Source organism: Myotis yumanensis, unplaced genomic scaffold (genome assembly GCF_028538775.1).
Source record: "Myotis yumanensis isolate MYYU_CA2020_CCGP unplaced genomic scaffold, mMyoYum1.0.hap1 SCAF_4, whole genome shotgun sequence".
Classification (NCBI taxonomy): domain Eukaryota; kingdom Metazoa; phylum Chordata; class Mammalia; order Chiroptera; family Vespertilionidae; genus Myotis; species Myotis yumanensis.
In genome coordinates, this window is record NW_027223755.1 from 104,133,715 (window position 1) to 104,154,136 (window position 20,422).

The following is a 20,422-nucleotide window of genomic DNA, read 5'->3' on the forward strand; positions in this document are numbered from 1 at the left end:
GATCAGCTGCCTCCTGCACACCCCCTACTGGGGATGTGCTCGCAACCAAGGTACATGCCCTTGACTGGAATCGAACCTGGGACCCCTCAGTCCGCAGGCCGATGCTCTATCCACTGAGCCAAGCTGGTCAGGGCGGGACTAGAACTTCTTATAGAAGAAACTAAGAATGTACTCAAGGATGATGAGGATATGTCAAAGGACACAGAGTAGCCCTTTTGAAGGGACTCCTACCATCCAAATCTGGGACAGTTTTAGGATCAAAATAAAGAATGATTGGTAATAGATTATAACCCACTGAATAAAATGGGAACTGAGTTAATATGATATAAATTAAAAATGGAGAAGGAAAACCTTTTCCTTTCAGTAGAATGCCTACTAATAAGTATAGAAAAGATGATGGAGAATTGCACTGGGCAACCATCACGGTAGCAACTGATGTAGGCAAGAACCATTCATGGATGCTAAGACCAGTGGGTGAAATTATATAAAGAACAGGTATCCGAAGAAACCTGAAACACGAATTCGAAAGGATATATGCATCTCTATTGCAGCGTTATTTACAACAGCCAAGATTTGGAAGCAGCCCAAGCGCCCATCAGTAGATGAGTGGATAAAAAAGCTGTGGTACATTTACACAGTGGAAAATTACTCAGCCATAAAAAGAAGGAACTCTTACCCTTTGCGGCAGTATAGATGGACCTGGAGAGCATTATGCTAAGTGAAATAATCAGTCCGAGAAAGTTATGTACCATATGATTTCACTCATATGTGGAATCTAATGAACAAAATAAAATAACACACAAAATAGAAGCAGATTCATAGAGAACAGACTGACAGCTGTCAGAGGGCTGAGTGAAAAAGGTGAAGCAATTAAGAAAAAACAAAACCAAAAAACGAAACTCATAGGCACAGACAACAACAGTATGGTGATTACCAGAGGGAAAAGAGGGTGAAGGGAGGTGGAGGAGGGTATAAGGGGAATAAATGGTGATGAAAGGATACTGGACTTGTCCTTTATTGACATATGGTGAACACAAAATACAATATAAGATGATGTTTTATAGAATTGTACTCCTGAAACCTATATAATTTTATTAACCAATGTCACCCCAATAAATTCAATAAAAAGAATAGGATGTATACACAGTCTCAAAGCTTCACCTGTAAAAATGTATTATTTATCAATGAAAAAGCATAAAACACTTATTAATTAACTCTGCAGTGGAGAAACCTGGCAGACACCATTTCAACTGGTCAAAGTGAATATGACCAGTAAAGAGACCAGCCAACAGCATGTGCCCGATGGGAAGCATTGACATGGACACAGTGTCACTTCTGTGATGTTCCTGCCCAAAACGCATCATCTAAATCTCTTCATGAGGACACCGCAGGAAAACTCAAACAGAGGGACATTCTACAAGCTAAGTGGCATGTACTCTTCAAACTATTAAAGTCGTTCAAGGAAAGACTGAATGCAAAGTGTGATCCTGGGCAGGTAACGGATGCGACTGGGACGGACATGTGCACGGGATCTGTGCAGTGATGGGTTTGGCTCAGTGTAATCTCCTGATTTTGGTGATTGTTTTCAGGCTATACAGGCAAGTGATCTTGTTGGCTTTAGGAAATATACAAGATATTTGAGGGTATTAAAGAGAAATCATGTCTGCATCCTACACGAAATGGCTCAGAAAGAGAGACACAGTGAAGGCAAATGTTAAAATCAGGAATCTCAATGAAGAGTGTTTGGGAATGTTTTGTCTTATTTTATTTTACAAATGTATTGAGAAATAATTCACATACCATACAATTCACCCACTGAAAGCATACAATTCAATGGGTTTAATATATTCGCAGTATATCCAACCATCAATACAATCAATTTTATTTTATTTTACTTTTTAAAAGTATATTTTATTGATTTTTTACAGAGAGGAAAGGAGAGGGATAGAAAGTTAGAAACATCAACGAGAGAGAAACATCGATCAGCTGCCTCCTGCACACTCCCTACTGGGGATGTGCCCTCAATCAAGGTACATGCCCTTGACTGGAATCGAACCTGGGACCCTTCAGTCTGCAGGCTGCCGCTCTATCCACTGAGCCAAACCAGTCAGGGCAATACAATCAATTTTAGAATATTTTCATCACCCCTCAAAAAACCCTGTAACAACCAGCAGTCACCATTTCTCCATCTTTGCCTTATTCTTGCAGGTTTTTTTTTGATATTTTGAAAATATTTCAAATAAAAGTTTATGAAATTACAATATCTGTGTTATTATGACCAATAAACTACTGAGTGAATGTTAGGATTTTTTTTTTTTTTTTTTTTTTTGCTGTTCTTTTGGTCACAGCCAAGGTACTGTGTTGAGAAGTCATTTGTAATAATTCCTCTGATGATTATATTACTATATTCAGAGGTTCATTTAAGTTGGTTTTCAATTTTGGTGTTCTCATTTTTTGCTCTTTTTAATTACATTGTTGATGGTGTAAAATATTTACATGATTCAAATATTAAAACTATGTAGGACCTCCCCCCTCCCAATCCTACTTTTCCATTCCCACTGGCGCAATCATTTGTAATCATTTCTAGTTTATCCTTCCATAGATTATTTTTTAAAATATATTTTTATTGATTTCAGAGAGGAAGGGAGAGGGAGAGAGAGATAGAAACATCAATGATGAGAGAGAATTGATCCGTTGCCTCCTGCATGCCCCACACTGGGAATTGAGCCCAAACCCAGGCATGTGCCCTGACTGGGTACCAAACTGTGACCTCTGGGTTCATAGGTCAACCCTCAACCTCTGAGCCACACCGGCCGGGCATCTCTTCCTTTTTTATTTCAGTGAATTGTGATCTGACTATATATCATGTCTGTATCCCCCATTAGATTGTCAGCTCCCGGGGCAGGGAGTTTTGCTGATTTTAGCTGCTGTATTCATAGCCTAGAACTATGATTTTCAACCTTTTCACCTCATGGCACACGTAAACTACTTACTAAAATTCTGCAGCACACCAAAAAGTATATATTTTGCTGATCTGACAAAAAGAAGGTATAATTTTGATTCATTCACCCTGGATGGCTATTGTTGCGTTGGCTGTTGTCATTTTTTAATTTGACAATCTAAGGGAAAAGAGGTCAGTGCCCCTGACTAAATAGGCACTGGATGTGTTGAAAACTGTTGCGCACACCGGTTGAAAATTGCTGGTCTAGAAAAATGCTTGGGCGTCTTTGATGCCAATAAATGTTTGTTGATGGAAGAAGCAATGGGCTAGCGAATGAAAGGGTGGTGAATGAATGAGTGAATGAATGAATGAACACCTCATTGCTCCTTTCTTCCTGGTTCATAAGCGAGGAAATAGTAAAAAATTCAGAGGAAGAAGAAAGGTTAATAAGTGGCCCCGGGGGAGAGACATTCGGGCCAGGTGGGCTCCGGTACTGACCCAGAAGTAAGTACTGAGGTGCCCTTTCTGCCACCCGCCCGCATCTCAAGTGCCCTTCATTCTTAGGGTGCTGACCTTTGCCCTCTGAGAGACCCTGGGTCAGTGCAAATGATTCCTGCAGCCCTCCAGGCGACCCTGAGGTCCACCCTCCCACCTTCCCCGCCCTCCCCCTCTCAGGGGCCCCAGTGATCACAGAGGCGAGGAGTATGTTTATCCCTTTATTGGCGGGTCACCCAGAAGGAGGGGGATGAGGGAGGCCCCATAGAGCAGTGGAGGGGTCGCAGCCTGTCTTCTGGGGTCCCTCGGCTGCGCTCAGCGGTATTTCTCGGTCAGGACGCTGGACACAACGGACAGGAACTTGTCCCAGGCGGCGTGGGCGTCGGCCGTGAAGTCCGCGGGGAAGTGCGAGGCCACGGTGACCAGCAGGCAGTGGGACAGGAGCTGGGGGCGGGAGGGCTGCTCAGCGCGCGGCTGGAGGGCGCCTGGGGTTCTTCGGGTGGGGGAACGGAGCCCGTGTCTTGGAGACCTTTCCCTCCTCGAACTCCGACCCAGCCTCTGTCCTGACCAGCCAGGACCCCACCCCCGCGCTCACCTTGAAGTTGACAGGGTCCACGCGCAGAATGTAGGCGTGCAGCTCGCTCAGCTTGGACAGGGCGCTGGCGATGTCGTCAATGTGCTTGACCGCGTCGCCCACTGCGGCCACCACCTTGGAGCCGTGGGAGCGCAGGTGCGCAGAGCCGGGGTGCAGGTCGAAGTGTGGGAAGTAGGTCTTGGTCTGGGGGTAGCTGGCGAAGAGCCTGCGGGGTGGGAGGAGAGCAGGACTTTGGTGAGGCCAGGAGGACCCTTGCCTTGAGAGCAAAACTTAAGCGGCGCCAGAAAACCCAGCCGGCAGGATAAGTCATATTTTAAAGCAATATTTAAAACATAAATATGAATGCAAAAATTCACGTTGAACAAAACAACTATAATTTTAAATGAAGACAGAATCAGTATTGGATTCTGTTGCCCCAGGCTCCAGTATAGCACGGCACTATCTCTCCCTCACTGCCCCATCTCTCAGTCATTCTTTCGTTCATTCATTCATTCATTCAACAGATGTTTGTGGAGACCTGTGTGCTGGGTCCCATTGAGAAACACAGTCCTCAGCTCCCTCCCCATCCACTTGCCTCTAATCAAACACACTGATCCTTCCTCTCTTTCTCCCCCCACTGTTCCCTGTCCTCACTCGCCTCGCATTGTCCCCTACCTGGCCCCGTCCCTGGCCTGTCTGGCACTCACCTCTCCAGGGTCTCCATACCGATGGTATCCGCCTGTGCAGCGATCTTGCCCCACATGGACACGATGATGGTCCTCTCGGCCCTGGTCAGAGACATGGTGGTATCAGAGCTGGAGCCGGAGCTGGGTATGATCAGGACTGGCCTTTGTGGTGCTCAGCCCCCAGGGTCCACTTATATACACGAGTCCATGTGGGGGCCAGACTGTGGAGGCTTGGGGTGGGGTCTCTTATCAGATCCAGTGGCAATGGGCAGTCGGAGCCTGGTGGGACAGGGGGCGTGAGGGGTTATCACCCCTGCCATCCTTCCTGGGTTTTAGCGGGGGCGTTGGCCACAGCCTGACCAGGGTCCAGCAGAGATAGGGGCCCAGCCAGCCCAGGAGGTCATGCCTGCATTTGCAGCCCAGCCCTGCATTGTCCTTGTCCATTTCAGACTTAAAAAATGAGGGAAACCAGAGGAGCAGGGCCCAGAATTATCCTAATATCATCTGCTATTAGGGATTGCAATACTTTTATTGACTTCAGAGAGGAAGGGAGGCTGATAGAGAGACAGAAACATCAATGATGAGAGAAAATCACTGATTGGCTGCTTCCTGCATGCCCCACACTGGGGATCAAGCCCGCAACCTGGGCATGTGCCCTGACCAGGAATCAAGTCATGACCTCCTTGTTCATAGGTCAATGCTCAACCATTGAGCCACACTGGCTGGGCAGGATTGCACTATTGCTCACCATATTATCATTTTAACAATGAGGCAACTATTCCTTTTAATGTTAATATACAATGAAATTGACTTTTTTTAGTGTACTGCTCTGTGAATTTTGACATGAGTGTAGAGTTGTGTAACTCCCACCCAAATCACTAGCTCCATCACTCAAAACAACTCCCACCTGCCACCCCTTTGCAATCTCACTCTGCACATAAGTTCTTTGTCAGTTTGATGTGTCATATCGCCCCCAAGTCTGTAGTTTGCCTCCACTGTCTTAATGCTGGTTTTGTTGAATGGAAGTTTATAATTTTTAAAATTGATTTTAGGTAGAAGGAGAGGGAGAGAAACATCAATTTGCTGTCCCACTTATTTATGCATTCACTAGTTGATTCTTTTTAAAAAAATATATTTTTATTGATTTCAGAGAGGAAGGGATAAGGAGAGAGAGATAAATAGAAACACCAATGATGAGAGAGAATCATTGATTGGCTGCCTTCTGAATATCCCCTACTGAGGATCAAGCCCCAATCTGGGCTTGTGCCCTGACAGGGAATTGAACCGTGACCTCCTGGTTCATAGGTAGCTGCTCAACCACTGAGCCACGCTGAGCAGGTAGGTTTTACCTCACTTAAAAAAACAAACACCTGCCAGAACCGGTTTGGCTCAGTGGATAGAGCGTCAGCCTGCGGACTCAAGGGTCCCAGGTTCGATTCCGGTCAAAGGGCATGTACCTTGGTTGCAGGCGCATCCCCAGTGGGGAGTGTGCAGGAGGCAGCTGATCAATGTTTCTAACTCTCTGTCCTTCTCCCTTCCTCTCTGTAAAAAATCAATAAAATATATATAAAAAAACAACCCTGCCAAATGCTGAGGCGTAGAGAAGTGTCTGTATTACCATTCTAAGAACTGTACTGTTTGAGCCGAAACCGGTTTGGCTCAGTGGATAGAGCGTTGGCCTGCGGACTGAAGGGTCCCAGGTTCGATTCCGGTCAAGGGCATGTACCTGGGTTGCGGGCACATCCCCAGTAGGAGATGTGCAGGAGGCAGCTGATCGATGTTTCTCTCTCATCGATGTTTCTAGCTCTCTATCTCTCTCCCTTCCTCTCTGTAAAAAATCAATAAAATATATTAAAAAAAATAAAAAGAACTGTACTGTTTGGCATTTGATTGGATGACAGTCCACCTTGGACTGATTTTGTGTGATTGTGAACCAAGGTCTGCTGCCTGGTTTTAGCTGACACTTACCAAGTGCCTTCTAAGTGCTGGGCATGGTACCAAACACTCTTCATGTTGGGTATTTGACCCTTAACGCTTTCTGTGAGAGAAGTTTTATATTATTACCATGACATGTTTTAAGATAAGGGAATGGAGGCTTGGGAAAGTTATGAAACATGTTCAAGTTTCAGTGGAAGGAACCACTCCTGATGGGAGAGGAGACCTAGGTTTGCTGTGGGCTAGGCTGCTGGCCCTTTGGGGGTTGGGCAAGTCTATTCTGTCTCTGGGCCTTGGTTTCCTGAGACACAAGGAGCCCAAGTCTGTGCTCCAGGACACTGAGACCTATTAGTCTCTGCACAGAATTCAAAGCCCCAGGCTTGTTCGGAACTTTTGTGGCTGGAGCTGAACTCAGAGGGGCCCTCAGTGGAGACCTTCCCCTGAAAGCGACCCCTGGGTGGCTCTGGGCAGGCTAGTTAACATTGTGAGTCCCGGTTTCACTGTGTTAACCTCTCAGGTGGGGGTTTAGAACAGCCTCCACCTCACTGTTAGGAGGGATAATGGCACCGTGAATTCAAGATTATTGTAGCTGCTATTGTTGGTGAGCGATTCCTCCTGGGCAGGAACACTGCACCAGAGAAGGTGGGGGTGTGGAAGTGGGTCCAAGATAGGGTCTTTGAGCCCCGCCCGGCCCTCTGACAGACGGTGGTAGCTCTATCAGGCCCGGACTGAGTGGCAGGAGTGATAAGGCCTGGCCCTGCCTAGGGGACCTAAGCTTGGAGGGAAGGTCAGGAGTTTAGGGTTCCAAGAACCAATTTACCTTCAAAAAAGTAGGTTACAAAAGAGTTACTTACATTTAAAATGAGGATTTAGAGTTGTGGGGTGTTCGCAGGGAAGAGTTTGAGGATGTACCTTGTAGTGAGAGGAGGTTGGCCCTGGGTACATGGTTGTCCAGGGGGCAGTGTGAGGGCCTCAAGCTAAAACGGCACCAACAGGGGTGTGTGTGTGTGTGTGTGTGTGTGTGTGTGCGGCAGGGGGGGGGGGGAGAAAGAGGTCTTAATATAAGGTGACAGGAGAAGATTTGACTTTGGGTGGTGGGCACACAGTGCAATATGTAGATCTTGTAACATAGAAACCTACACCTGAAGCCTATATGATCATGTCGACCAATATCACCCAAATAAATTTAATAAAAGTTAAAAAAAGACCACATGTACAGACCATTTGCTCCCAGCCCTGTTACTGGTGGAGAACCTGAGGCCCAAAGCATGGCGAGCCCACCGTAGAGTCCCTCTGGCTGCCAGCACCCGCCTGGACTGAACAGGGAGTGACAAGGAGCTCTGATTTCTGTAACAGCCCAAGGAAATCAACACATGTAGACACTGGCTGCTGGTGAGGGTGGCGTGGAAGTCAGACCTCTGCTTGCTCAGTACAGCCCTGGACATTCCTGCACCTGAGTCCTGTGAGGGCAGCCTGGGAAGCAATGTATCCGAGCCCCTGTGTGCTGGCATCCTGGTGATCTTTCATCTCTCATGGATTCCAATGTGCGCTATGATGAAAAGAGATTAACCACTCAGCCTGAAAAATAAACAGTGAATGCTATTGTGAAAGTTGCTAGCAGGAAGTGGGCCCAGAGGGGTAGTTGGGGAATGGTGGATTCCTCCAATTCTGGGCCTTCTCCCAGCTCAGAGACAGCCTCCCCGAGCCCCTAGACACCAGACCTGCTCCTCCAGGTTTGGGGGCCATGGGACTGTTTGATGGGCTAGCAGCATGGTCCAGGGAAGCTGGAGGGAGGAGGCTGGAGCTGGAGGCCCGGTCCTTATGTCTAGGCATGCGCAGATTCCTGGTGCCCTTGTGGAGATACCTCCATCACCACAGTTGCCATCTCTCCAGACAGTGGGCTCTCCCTTTCCCATCGGTCCAGCTCTCCCAGCCTCACCTCTTTCTTCTGTGCCCTTATTTCCATTCCAGGAACTCTTCTGGGAACGGCGTGAGAACTCAGAAAACTTTTGATTATACATGTCAAAATAGACTGGGAAAAAGGCTTGCAGAATCTGTAACATGAAGATAACGCATCCAAACCATCAAAGAAGAATAAAGAATCCATAAGGAAAAAAGGAAGGCATGTCAGAGATACTGGCAAATAATCAAGTGATACAGTTCTCCACCTCAGTAATAATTAAAGAAATGCAACAACACTTGGCCAGTGTGGCTCAGTGGTTGAGCATTGACCTATGAACCAGGAGGTCACAGTTCAATTTCTGGTCAGGGCACATGTCCATGTTGCGGGCTCGATCCCCATTGTGGGGCATACAGGAGGCAACCGATCAATGATTCTCTCTCATCATTGATGTTTCTATCTCTTTCTTCCTTCCTCCCTGAAATCAATAAAAAAAAATATATAAAAAGAAATGCAACATAGAATAATACACCATTTTCCTTTTTGGGAATTTTGGAAAAAAAAATTAAGTTACTGCTATGAATGCTATGCAGCCTTGTGTAGGGCAATGAGTTGGTTGGTAATGTCTGAGGCATTTCAAATGCATGTACCTTTCACCCTGGGAGATTCAAGCCATGAATCTGCCTTGCAAAATACATGTTGTATCAGCTTCAATACAAGAGGTTACTTCAGCAATCCCTTAGTCAAGTGATTACACCCTCATGCATTTGAAATGCCTGAGAAAGATTTGGAAACAGCCACAGTAGACGGTTAACTACAGTCACCTCCTGGGGAAGACTGGGATGGGGTGGGTGGGGTGATTTTAAAAACAGCTGTACGTATTGAGATATAATTTGTGAGATATACTTTGCACCCATTTAAAGTGTGCAATTCAATTCTTTTTTGTTTTTGTATTTTTTGTCACATCTACTGCAAGGATGAAGACCATTCTCATCAATCAGACTGTTGACATCCCAGACAATGTGGACGTCGCCCTGCAGGGACGCACAGTGATTGTGCAGGGCCTCACAGGCACCCTGCGGAGGGACTTCAATCACATCCGTACAGAGCTCAGTCTCCCGGAAAGAAAAAAAAGTGGCTCCATGTTGACAAATGGCGGGGAAATAGAAGGGAACTGGCTACCGTGCACACGGCCTGCAGTCACGTACAGAACATGATCAGGGTGTTACACGGAGCTTCCGGTACAGAAGGAGGTCTGTGTCACGGAGCTTCCGGTACAGAATGAGGCCTGTGTACTCACTTCCCCATCAATGCTGTTGTTCAGGAGAATGGTTCTCTTGTTGAAATCAGAAAGTTCTTGGGTGAAAAATACATCCACAAGGTTCGGATGAGGTCAGGTGTTGCTGATTCAGTATCTCAAGTCCAGAGAGATGAGTTAATTATTTTTTTAAAGATAAGTTAATTCTTGAAGGAAATGACATTGAACTTCTATCACATTCAGCTGCTTTGATTCAGCAAGCCACAACAGTTAAAAACAAGGATATCAGAAAAATTTTAGATGGTATCTATGTTTCTGAAAAAGGAACGGTAAAGCAGGCTGATGAATGAGATCTAAGTTGTCCAGCTACAGAAACAGCAAGATGTCAGATGATTCCTCAGATTTACTTTTGACATATATATATATGTGTGTGTGTGTGTGTGTGTATATATATTTTTTTTGTTAAAACTCATCGAGGATATTTTTTCTATTGATTTTTAGAGAGAGTGGAAGGGAGGGAGGGAGAGAAAGAGGGAGAGAGAGAAACATCAAAGTGAGAGAGACACATCGATTGGTTGTCTCCCCCATGAGCCCTGACTGGGGATGGGGATCAAACCTGCAAACCCACATACGTACGTGTCCTTGACTGGGAATCCAACCTGAGACCATTTGGTGCATGGGCCAATGCTCTAACCACTGAGCACACCAGCCAGGGCTTACTTGTGATATTTTAAAATAAAATAAAAGCCATGTATTGATTTGAAGAGAAATAAAGTGTGCAGTTGAGTGGGTTTTAGTATATTCATAGAGTTGTGCAACCATTTCCATAAATTTAGATCAGTTATCACCCTCAAAGAAACCCTATATCTATTAGCAGTCACACACCTCCAACTATCCCAGCCCTAGACAACCTAATCTGTGTCCTGCCTCTATGAATTTGCCTATTCTGGACATTTATATAAATGAAATCATACACTACGTATTTTTTCAAAGTTCATTCGTGTGTCAGTACATCATTCCTTTTTATGACTGAATACTATTCCTTTGTATAAAGAACTTATACCAAATTTTATTCACCCATTCATCAATTGGTGAACATTTGGCTTTTTTGCAGTTTTTTGCTACTATGAATAATGTTGCTATGAACATGCAAGTTTTTGTGTGGAATTATGTTTTTATTTCTCTTGGGTATATACCTAGGAATGGAATAGTTGGGTTGTATGGGAACTCTACACCTTTTGAGAAACTGCCAGACTGTTTTTCACAATAGCTGCACCATTTTTCATACCTTCCATCAATGGGTAAAGATTCTAATTTCTCCACCTCCTTGCCAACACTTGTTATTTTGTCTTTTTGATTATAGTTATCCTAGTGGGTGTGATGTGGCATCTCTTTTTTGGTTTTGATTTACATTATCCTAATGAGAATGATGTTGAGTATCTTTTCATGTGCTTATTGGCATTTTGTCTATGTTCTTTGGAGAAATATCAGTTCACTTTCTTTTCATATTTTCAATTGGTTACTTGTCTCTTTATTGTTTAGTTGTAAGAGTTTTAAAAAATTAATCTGGATATAATTCCTTCATCAGATTCATGAATTATAAATATTTTTCCTATTCTGCTCTTTTTACTTTCTTGGTGGTGTCTTTTGAAGCATAGTGTTTAATTTGATTAAGTCCAATTAAGCTTTTCTGTAGTTGCTTGTGCATTTGGTGTCATATCTAAGTAATCATTGCCCACTCCAAGATCACAAATATTTACCCACATGCTTTTCTGTAAGAAGTTTATAGTGTGAGCTCTTACGTTTAGGTCTGTGATCCATTGAAGTGATTTTTTAAAAACTTTTTTAGTGTAGTACTTTATATTTGTAAGTTTGACCTTTCTGCCCAAAGCAAGTATTACTTTTATAATGAAAGATGACTCATTCGGAGACAGCGGCCTCGAACCCGAGAGCTGATGTGGCTCCAGTTTCCTAGTCACACAGGTGGGCGGGTCCCTTCACCGCAGCAGGAAGGAGGTCGGTGCACGCGCATGCGTAGCTCCCAGAGAGAGACCGCGCCTGCGCAGACGGCCGCTCGCGCCTGCGCAAACGCCCCCGGCCCGCGGGCTGGCGCCCACCGCGCTTTTGCCTGGCTCTGGGGTGGAAATCTCAGTAGCCTCGCGGGACGCGCTCCGTGGCGCTGGCTCCGTCGCTCTGGCTCTCCGCACCGGGCTTCCGTGGCCTTGGTGGCTGGCGTCCTCGTCAGGTCCTCTTCCCCCGCCCCGTCGCGCCTTCCTCAGGCCCCCCACTTCCCGGTTCCCGGCCTTCCCAGAGCTTCCCCACACCGCACGCCCGTCCAGTCCTCAGCCCTCGGCCAGTCTTCCTAAGCCCGCCCCCCCCAACCCTGAACCCCCGCCCTCGGGCCCCCCGGTAGAATGGGGGACAACACCAGCCCCATCAGCGTGATTCTGGTGAGCTCGGGGAGCAGGGGCAATAAACTGCTGTTCAGGTACCCCTTCCAGAGAAGCCAGGAGCACCCGGCGTCCCAGACAAGTAAGTGAGCGCCCGGGGCGCGCCTGGCGGCGGGGCCTGAGCAGCCCGTGCAGGGGCCCCTGCCCTCACCGCCTCGCACGTGGAAACTCGAGTCCTTTACCTTTTCCTTTTCCGGATGATACAGTCACTGCCTACTCTCTATAGAGCACTGTTTGGAAAGTGCAGACAAATAAAAAGAAACGGGAGAAAAGTCATAATTCAATAGCCAAAAGCCTCCATTGCTGACATTTCATCCGTATCTGCAGCCTTTGCAAAAAAAATGTGTGAGCACTGCATGCGTGAACCTAAAAAGGCCAAAATGAGAGGCAACAAGCATTTCCTTGAGGTCAATAAGAACAGCTATTTGGGATGCTCCGAATAGTGTTCTGATGGAGAGATGAAGGCATTGGGTATTGATGAGAAAAGGAAGGGAAACAATTATTTCAATACAAGGAGGGCATTTATTTCTGTTGGTCAGTTAACATAATAAAGTCAATTCTGAACAGTTTTTAATTTTCAGTCTGATAGTCATAAGTCAGGTAGTTATCAGTTAGGTATTTATATGCAAATCCTCACCCGACATGCAAATATATATATATATATATATATATATATATATATATATATAGTTAATCCTCACCTGAGGATATTTTTCCATTGATTTTTAGAGGGAGTGGGAGGGACAGGGACAGGGAGAGACAGAGAGAAACATCGATGTGAGAGACACATCAATCGGTTGCCTCCTGCATGCACCCCCCCCATCAGGAGGGGGGGGGGGGGCGCGGGGCTTGCAGCCAAGGTACCTGCCCTTGACTGGAATAGAACCCGGGACCCTTCAGTCTGGGGGCTGACGCTCTATCCACTGAGCCAGACAGGCTAGGGCTGCTTTCTTGTGTCTTTCTAGTCAGTTCTTTGGGGCACAGGTTGCTTAAGCCCAGTCCAAAGGTTATTTTGTCCAGTTTTAACATTTCAAAGATTTGAGGCATAAGACATTACAAGCAGTTTCGGGATGGCAGCTCCAGCTCCATTTTAAAGTAGTTCGATTTATTGTTGTTGTTTTTTGACATAAATGTGTTCAGCTTGGAAAAAATAGGAAATTTTCTTTGACTACCTGCCCCCCAGTTCTCCCCTGTTGCAGGGATAACTGCTTACCATTTTAGTCACCGAACTTCCTGTACATTGATACTAACTATGTATCCATAGGAAAATAGTGTATTATTTGGGGATTTTTCCCCCCTTCACGTAAGTGTATTGATCTGCAGTGGCTCTTGCACTGAACAGCCTTGGAGTACTTTACGACTTCGTAAGCAGAGATCACGCTCGCTCTTCGTTGTAGCATGCAGCTGCTGTAGATGGACATTTAGGCTACTTGTAGCTGTTCATTATCATGAATGCTCAGTTTGTAATTTATGTTCTGTTTTAAAATTTGTTAATAGGGTACAAAGTTTTAAAGGTACAAAGGGATTTAGGTTATGAAAAGAATGTTCTTTATCACCATTGATTGACCCCCGCCCCCCCAAGACACCCATTTCCCCTTGTAGGGGCAGCTGCTGTTACCATTTTCCTGTGCATGTTTCCAGAATCGCCTGTGTAAATACAAGCATATGCAGATATTATTTTACTTTTTCTAAGCACAAGTGAACGAACACACTGTGCACTGTTCTCTGTGTGTTGTCTTCATTTTCCATCTTGATAATAGTTTCAGAATTATGATTAGAATCATGGGATGAGCATACTGTGATTTATTTATCCAGTCCTCTGTTGATGGGCATTTAAATTGTTTCCAATCGTTTGCTACTATAACCAGTGTGAATGTCCTTTTTGTATATGTTGTCATTCTTCTGGATATAGGATTAATTCCCAGAAGTAGGATGGTTAAATCTAAGGGATAATGAGCATATTTATTTTTTCCTTTTCTTTTTTTATTTGTCAATTACAGTTGATATTCAATATTATTTTATATTAGTTTCAGGTATACAGCATATTGGTTAGACATTTATATAACTGAGCACCCTGATAAGTCTAATACCTAGCACCATGCATAGTAATTACAGTATTATTATTATTATTATTAACATTTTCATTGATTTCAGAGAGGAAGGGACAGGGAGAGAAATAGAAACATCAATGATGAGAGAGGATCATTGATTGGCTGCCTTCTGCACATCCCCACTGGGGACTGAGTCCGCAACCCAGGCATGTGCCCTGACCAGGAATCAAACCGTGACCTCCTGGTTCATAGGTCGATGCTCAACTACTGAGCCATGTAGGGCAGGCTGAACTTTTTTGTTTTGTTAATCCTCACCAGAGGATATTTTTCCTATTGCTTTTCAGAGAGAGTGGAAGGGAGTTGGGGTGGGGGTGGGGGTGGGGAGGAGAGAGAGAGAGAGAGAGGGAGAAACATTGACTGGTTTCCTCCTGCAGATGGTGGGGAGTGAACCCGCAATCCATGTACATGCCCTTGACTGGAAATAGCACCTGCAACCTGCGACCCTTTGGTGTGCGGGTCAACACTCTAACCACTGAGCAACACCAGCTAGGGCAGTAAATGGATTAAAAAAAATTTTTTTTTTTCTTCAGCTAAGACAGAGGAGTTGATACATTGTACATGTTACATTCAGCCACACCTGAGAACAGAACCAGTCCAGAATGTCACAGGTCCAGGGCAAAGATCCAGAAGGGACTTTTTGTAAGAGCAGGGTGGGTCTCTCAAAAGGCGGTCACGGCGTTTGGATGGCATGTATGTATTTCTAGATCCCATTGAGAAGTGTAGACAGCAGCATGCAGTCCAGCAGCTCGTGCCGGTGTCCCTGGCCTCTGGCTGCCCTTATTGCTGCTCCTGTGGCTTCACGGTGCACAAGCTTGCGGTGTACTTGGACCTCTGCCTCATCTTCCTCCTCTTGCGCTTCAGCCTGCGCATTCCCTTCTTCCTCCACATGGCTGTCATGGCACAGAGGTTTCTGGGAAATGGCGCTCAGGCCGAGAGCTAAACGTTCTTTTGCCTGTGCTTTTCCCAAGCTAGTTGACATCATATAGTGAGAGGATATATGTGTATCTGTGTGTAATATACTTACTTTTTTTTCTGCCTTAATAGTAGCAAAAGCATTTCCTAAGTTATCGTAACTTCTTGGAAACCATATTTTCTGAAAAAATTTTTATTATGGTAGAAAATATGTAATATAAAATTTTTGCCATTGTAACCATTTTTAAGTATACAGTTCAGTGGCATTAATCACATTTACCATAATTAATTCACCATATTGTATAACCAGCACCACTATCTCAAAAATTTTTCCTTACCCCAAACTGAAACTTGTAACCGAACAATGACTCCCCATCCCCCCTGCCCTCAGCCTCTGGTAACCGGTAATCTCCTTTCTGTCTCTATGAATTTGCTATTGTAGATATTTTATGTAAGTGCAATATTTGTCCTTTAGTGTCTGGTTTCTTCTTTTTTTTTTTTTTTTTTTAATATATCTTTATTGATTTCCAAGAGGAAGGAAGAGGGAGAGAGAGATAGAAACATCCATGATGAGAGAGAATCATTGATTGGCTGCCTCCTGCAAGTCCCCCACTGGGCATGTGCCCTCGACCGGAATCGAACCTGGGACCTTTCACTTCGCAGGCCGACGCTCTATCCACTGAGCCAAACCGGCTAGGGCAGTGTCTGGTTTCTTTTTCTTAGCATAATGTTTTAAAGTTCATCCACATTGTAGTATGTGCCAGAACTTCATTCCTTTTTATGGCTGATGAGTATTCTATTCTGCGTATGTACCACATTTTATTTTTATTTAAAAAATATTTTTATTGATTTCAGAGAGGGAGAAAGAGATAGAAACATCAGTGACGAGAGAAAATCATTGATTGGCTGCTTCCTGCAGACTCCACACTGGGGACCAAGCCTGCAACCTGGGCCTGTACCCTGACTGGGAATCCAATGGTGACCTCTGGTTCATAGGTCAACGCTCAACCACTGAGCCACGCCTGCCGGTCTATGTACCACATTTTAGTAACCATCACTTTTACTGGCTCCACAATACTCCTGTATGTGGATGGGTCCTGGTTTCTTAGCCATTGTCTCCTTTTTGCCCTCACTCAGATAAGCCTCGTAGCAGATATGCTGTCAACAACACTGGAGATCATGCCGAGGACCAGGACGGTGACTCCAGGTAAGGGCTTTGAAGTCACTGTAGGATGGAGCTAGTCCTGCCCCAAAGCCTGTGCAAAGCCCCACCTGCCATTGACCTATGTGTCCCCTGAGAAACCGGGGGTTCTTTTTTCCCATTTGGTGGGTGTTTGGGTAGCATGGAGCAGGGGACTGATTGCCAGTCTCTGGCTTGCTGCATAATTTGGTCACATGTTCAGCTGCCAAGCAGGTTGGAGATGAGATGAGGCCATGTTTCTGTAGGTCATTTATCTCCTGTGAGGGAACATGGAGGAAAGCACACCCGTGCTGTCCTCAGACCTTGTTTCTCAGGCACGGCCCGAGGTCACATGTAGGTGCTTGGGTGCAGTGCAAAGTGTCCAGATGCTGATATGGGCAGAGAGTTGGGGCTGTCTTTTAGGGCACAGATGAAAGCGGGTCTTGTTTCTCCTTGTACGTGCCCCCTTGTTCTCTGTGGGAAGGACTGTCATGCAACATGAGAAATGGCCGCTTGTGCCTTCTTATGTTCATTTTAAAGCTTGGTAAGTGGTAACACAGACCCAGATGAGGCAGCAAAGATTGCAAGTTGCCTGTCCTGGTTCCCCTAAACGTAGCCGAGGTCTTTGTGAGCTAAAGGATGTCGCCTCCACGGTCCCATGGAAAAGCTGAGGTCCCCACACTGGGCCTTTCACATGCGAACTGGTTGTACAGTTTCCCTCAGTTCTCTGACAAGGCACCACAGTGTTGTACAGTTCCAAGAATATGGTTTTTATTTTGTGTGTGTGAGGATGGCAGGGGCCTCTGGCGTGACTAGTGACTGTCTCTGAAGGGAGCAGGCTTTGGAAAAGGGATCAGCAGGAGAGGCAGGGGAGGTGGGAGGTTGTGGGACATTCAGTGGGTCCTTCTGGTTGACATAGAGGCCAGTGGTTGTCTTGTCCTTTAAAGGTGGCACTTGGAACAGACTCCTGTTATAGGCACCCGGAAAGCTTTTTGCCCCTGCACACTGGGTGGGTGGCTTTGTCTTCCGCTGGGCCACAGACTAGTTTAGAGCAGGGCTGGCCAGCTGGCTGATGTTCTTCCTCTAAGCTCCATATGTGTGAGGCTCTGCTCAGGACATGAAGACTCAGAAAGAGCTCTTGGAATGATCTGTGTAGGGGTATTTTTTAGGAGGGCCAGGAGCACATAATTCCTGCAGTTAATTTTCAGAGGCTTATAAGAAAATCACTATGAGGTAATGCCATTGGATAATGTTAGCACATTATAGCATCTGATGAACCCACCCCCCCATCCCCCATATTTTCAGAGATACAGGTTAATATCCTTAGGGCCCCAGCTTTATTTTGTCACATAGGCCTGCCCAGTTGCTGCTCTGCCCCTGGCGGCTGGGAGACCCTGTTATACCTCAGTCTTCCGGAAGCACTGCAGTGAAGGTCATCAGACCATTCTCTGTTCTTCTGGATTATCATCCTCAAATGTGCTTTTCTTCTGGAACCAGCAAGATGTTCCTGCTTGTTAGTTTGCCAGATTGAAACAATGTGAACAGGCCACATGGGTAACTTGTGAATGTGGTGGTGGCCTGCCTTAGAGAAGTGAAGGTGCAGAGCTGTGCTGCCCAGGGTTGAAGTCACTGGCCAATCTGGCCATTTAAATTGAAATGAACTGAAATGAAATAAAATTGAAAATTTATTTCCTTAGTTTTACTTGCCACATTTTAGATGTTCGGTGGCCGCATGTGACTAGTGGATACTGTATTGAATGGCGTAGATTTAGGATATTTCTGTCCCTGAGGAAAGTTCTGTTGGACAACACTGGCTTGGAGAGTAGGCTGGTTTTATAATGCGAATCATCAAGATGATGTGTTTCAGGGTGTAAGAATTCGCTGTCACTTTTTAAAAACCCGACTAGAATTTAGAAGGGAGAGAAGAACATAGATATTGTTTGTTGTCTCTAAGTCTTGAAATTGAAGTTGAGAAAAGTTGTAGTGTCCCTGATTGTAGGGTAGTAGGAGCCAGGGAGCTCCTGCTTAAGTCCATCTCTGGCTTAATCACCCCACTGGCAGGGACAACGCCATCAGGAGAGGTCCGAGAAGAAGCATGGCGTCCATCGGAAAGGCTGGTGGGGGCCCACTCCCTCCTGACGTGGATGGCTGTTTCTGGCTTCCTCTCATATTTCCAGCATTGTTCTGGTTACTGCCTCAGAGAAGGCAATGCTGGTGGCTTGGAAGAGTTAACTTCATTTTAAAACACTCTGAATCATTTTACTTTAGCTATCACCCCAGAGCTCTGAAAGGTTTCTGTCTCTGCCCTTTACCTCCCCATTGGCATTGTGAGGCATGGAATCAGGTGGCCCTGCTGCCTTCTCAGACTTGGCTACCTTTCTTGAAGCAGTGGGTCCAGCTTTTAGGCACAGTCATGCCCTGTGCTGGAGGGGGACCTCAGCTGTAGTGCTCACTGGCATCCAGCATGCAAGTCCTCCATACCAGGCACACATGGGCTCCACCAGAGCCTCTTTTGACAGCTTTGCTTGGGTGGCACATGTGTTGAGAAAGATGCCCCTACTTGCTGGATTTTAGGTCATACACAGAAATGTGGATAAGTAGTGTTGTCCCCAAGCTTGGGTACCTCCCTTCCCTTTTCCTGGCCCAGCTGAGTCTGCACTGGTGTCCGCATTGGCATGTCCCTGCAGGGCAGCATGCTGGGATAAGTGCAGGTTCCGGGTTCCGGGTCTCATTCTCACTCTGTGTCCTAAAGCATGTGATCTGGGCATGTACCTTAGACAGTGAGCCTCCTCTGTAAGATGTCTGCAGGTGTGAAGGCACCTCTGCCTCTCCCTCCCAGTAGATGTCATGGGAACACCTGCCTCTAGGTGCGAGTCCTTGCTGATGGCTCTGCCTCCCTCAGGGGGGCAGACACAGGTCCATAAAACATGCTTGTGGAGTTTAACATTTTACATGTCCCCTCACCCCCTAGTAAGGAAATGGAACACATGGAACACTGCTGACACCTGGAATCTCCATGTGCTTCTTCCCTTTTGAAAGTTAAGGGAGATATATACACACACACACACACACACACACACACACACACATATATTTTTAATCCTCACCTGAGGATGTTTTTCCATTGATCTCTAGAGAGAGGAGGGAGGAGAGGGAGAGAGAAAGATAGATAGATAGATAGATAGATAGATAGAGAGACATCAACCAGCTGCCTCCCGCATGCACCCCCAAATGGGGCTGGGGATCAAACCTGCAACCGAGGTACATGCCCTTGACTGGGAATTGAACCCGTGACCCTTTGGTTTGCAGGCCGACACTCTCTAACCACTGAGAAACCCAGCCAGGGATTTTGTGACCTGTCTCGGTGTAGGAGATAAAGTTCTAGGGGGCTGTACTTGAGCTTCTTCGGATTCTGACTTTCTGAATGATCTTAGAAAGTCCACACAACATCTGACCCCTTTACTACTATACAAACGAATGAGCTAAAGTTTGGGAGCTGCTGAAAAAAGTGTTCTTCGTTGTGTGTTTCTCTTGCATGGGTCCTTGGTAATGTGTGTTTCTCGGTGAGAGCTGTGGGGAGCAGCAGTCCCAGCAGGGCAGCCTGGTGGGCATGGCATGGCGTTCTGGCAGGCTCTCGCCCCTCAGATGCTGTCTGCACTGTGGGGCTCAGGCCTACTTTCTGTTCCCAGCAAACTCGGAAAGCAGCATGATGTAGCCCTGTGTAGAGGAACTTCAACTCTTTGAAATATATTTTCTAAAAAAGCTCAGGTCGGATAGTGCAGAGGTCTTAGACATTTTCTAACGTAAGTGTATACAGCTCTGCCATGACTGCTTTGCTGATGGGGCCACATGGGCAGAGACTCAGGGAGATCAGCTATGCAGGTGGTCATAACATCTCAAGAATTGGGGCTGAGGTGGTCAATGCATTTTACATAAGGCTTTTACCTATGGGGGTCTCATTTGATCCTGTTGAGACGGTT

At 45.9% G+C, this 20,422-nt stretch overlaps 2 protein-coding genes and 1 pseudogene across 4 annotated transcripts in view; 2 read left to right on the plus strand and 1 right to left on the minus strand.

The window, feature by feature from the left end:
* Positions 1-3,751: 3,751 nt before the first annotated feature.
* HBZ (hemoglobin subunit zeta) lies at positions 3,752-4,812 on the minus strand. Its single transcript, XM_070411635.1, has 3 exons — positions 4,718-4,812; positions 4,032-4,236; positions 3,752-3,880 (listed from the first exon to the last, which is right to left on the minus strand). Exons 1-3 carry the CDS (start codon positions 4,810-4,812, stop codon positions 3,752-3,754), a joined length of 429 nt encoding a protein of 142 aa, XP_070267736.1.
* A 4,696-nt stretch (positions 4,813-9,508) lies between these two features.
* On the plus strand, positions 9,509-10,139 carry LOC139008324 (large ribosomal subunit protein uL6-like; annotated as a pseudogene).
* Positions 10,140-11,895: 1,756 nt separating this feature from the next.
* The window catches only part of NPRL3 (NPR3 like, GATOR1 complex subunit), a 39,258-nt gene continuing 30,731 nt past the window's right edge, over positions 11,896-20,422 (plus strand). For 2 of the 3 annotated variants that reach the window (XM_070413404.1, XM_070413405.1), the window contains exons 1-2: positions 11,896-12,321; positions 16,400-16,469. In XM_070413404.1, the coding sequence (XP_070269505.1) occupies positions 12,204-12,321; positions 16,400-16,469 (188 nt within the window). In that variant the 5' untranslated portion in view covers positions 11,896-12,203. Of the gene's footprint in view, positions 12,322-16,396; positions 16,470-20,422 lie in introns of those variants that run through there. The other variant, XM_070413406.1, reaches the window with a different exon arrangement.

What these genes read in the sequence shown, in the direction of transcription:
- HBZ (XM_070411635.1), bottom strand. Translation starts at nt 4,812, where the DNA reads ATGTCTCTGACCAGGGCCGAGAGGACCATCATCGTGTCCATGTGGGGC. An exon ending in GGTATGGAGACCCTGGAGAG is followed by an intron (nt 4,237 to 4,717) that starts GTGAGTGCCAGA and finishes CCCACCCCGCAG; the next exon opens with GCTCTTCGCCAGCTACCCCC. An exon ending in TGGACCCTGTCAACTTCAAG is followed by an intron (nt 3,881 to 4,031) that starts GTGAGCGCGGGG and finishes TCCCGCCCCCAG; the next exon opens with CTCCTGTCCCACTGCCTGCT.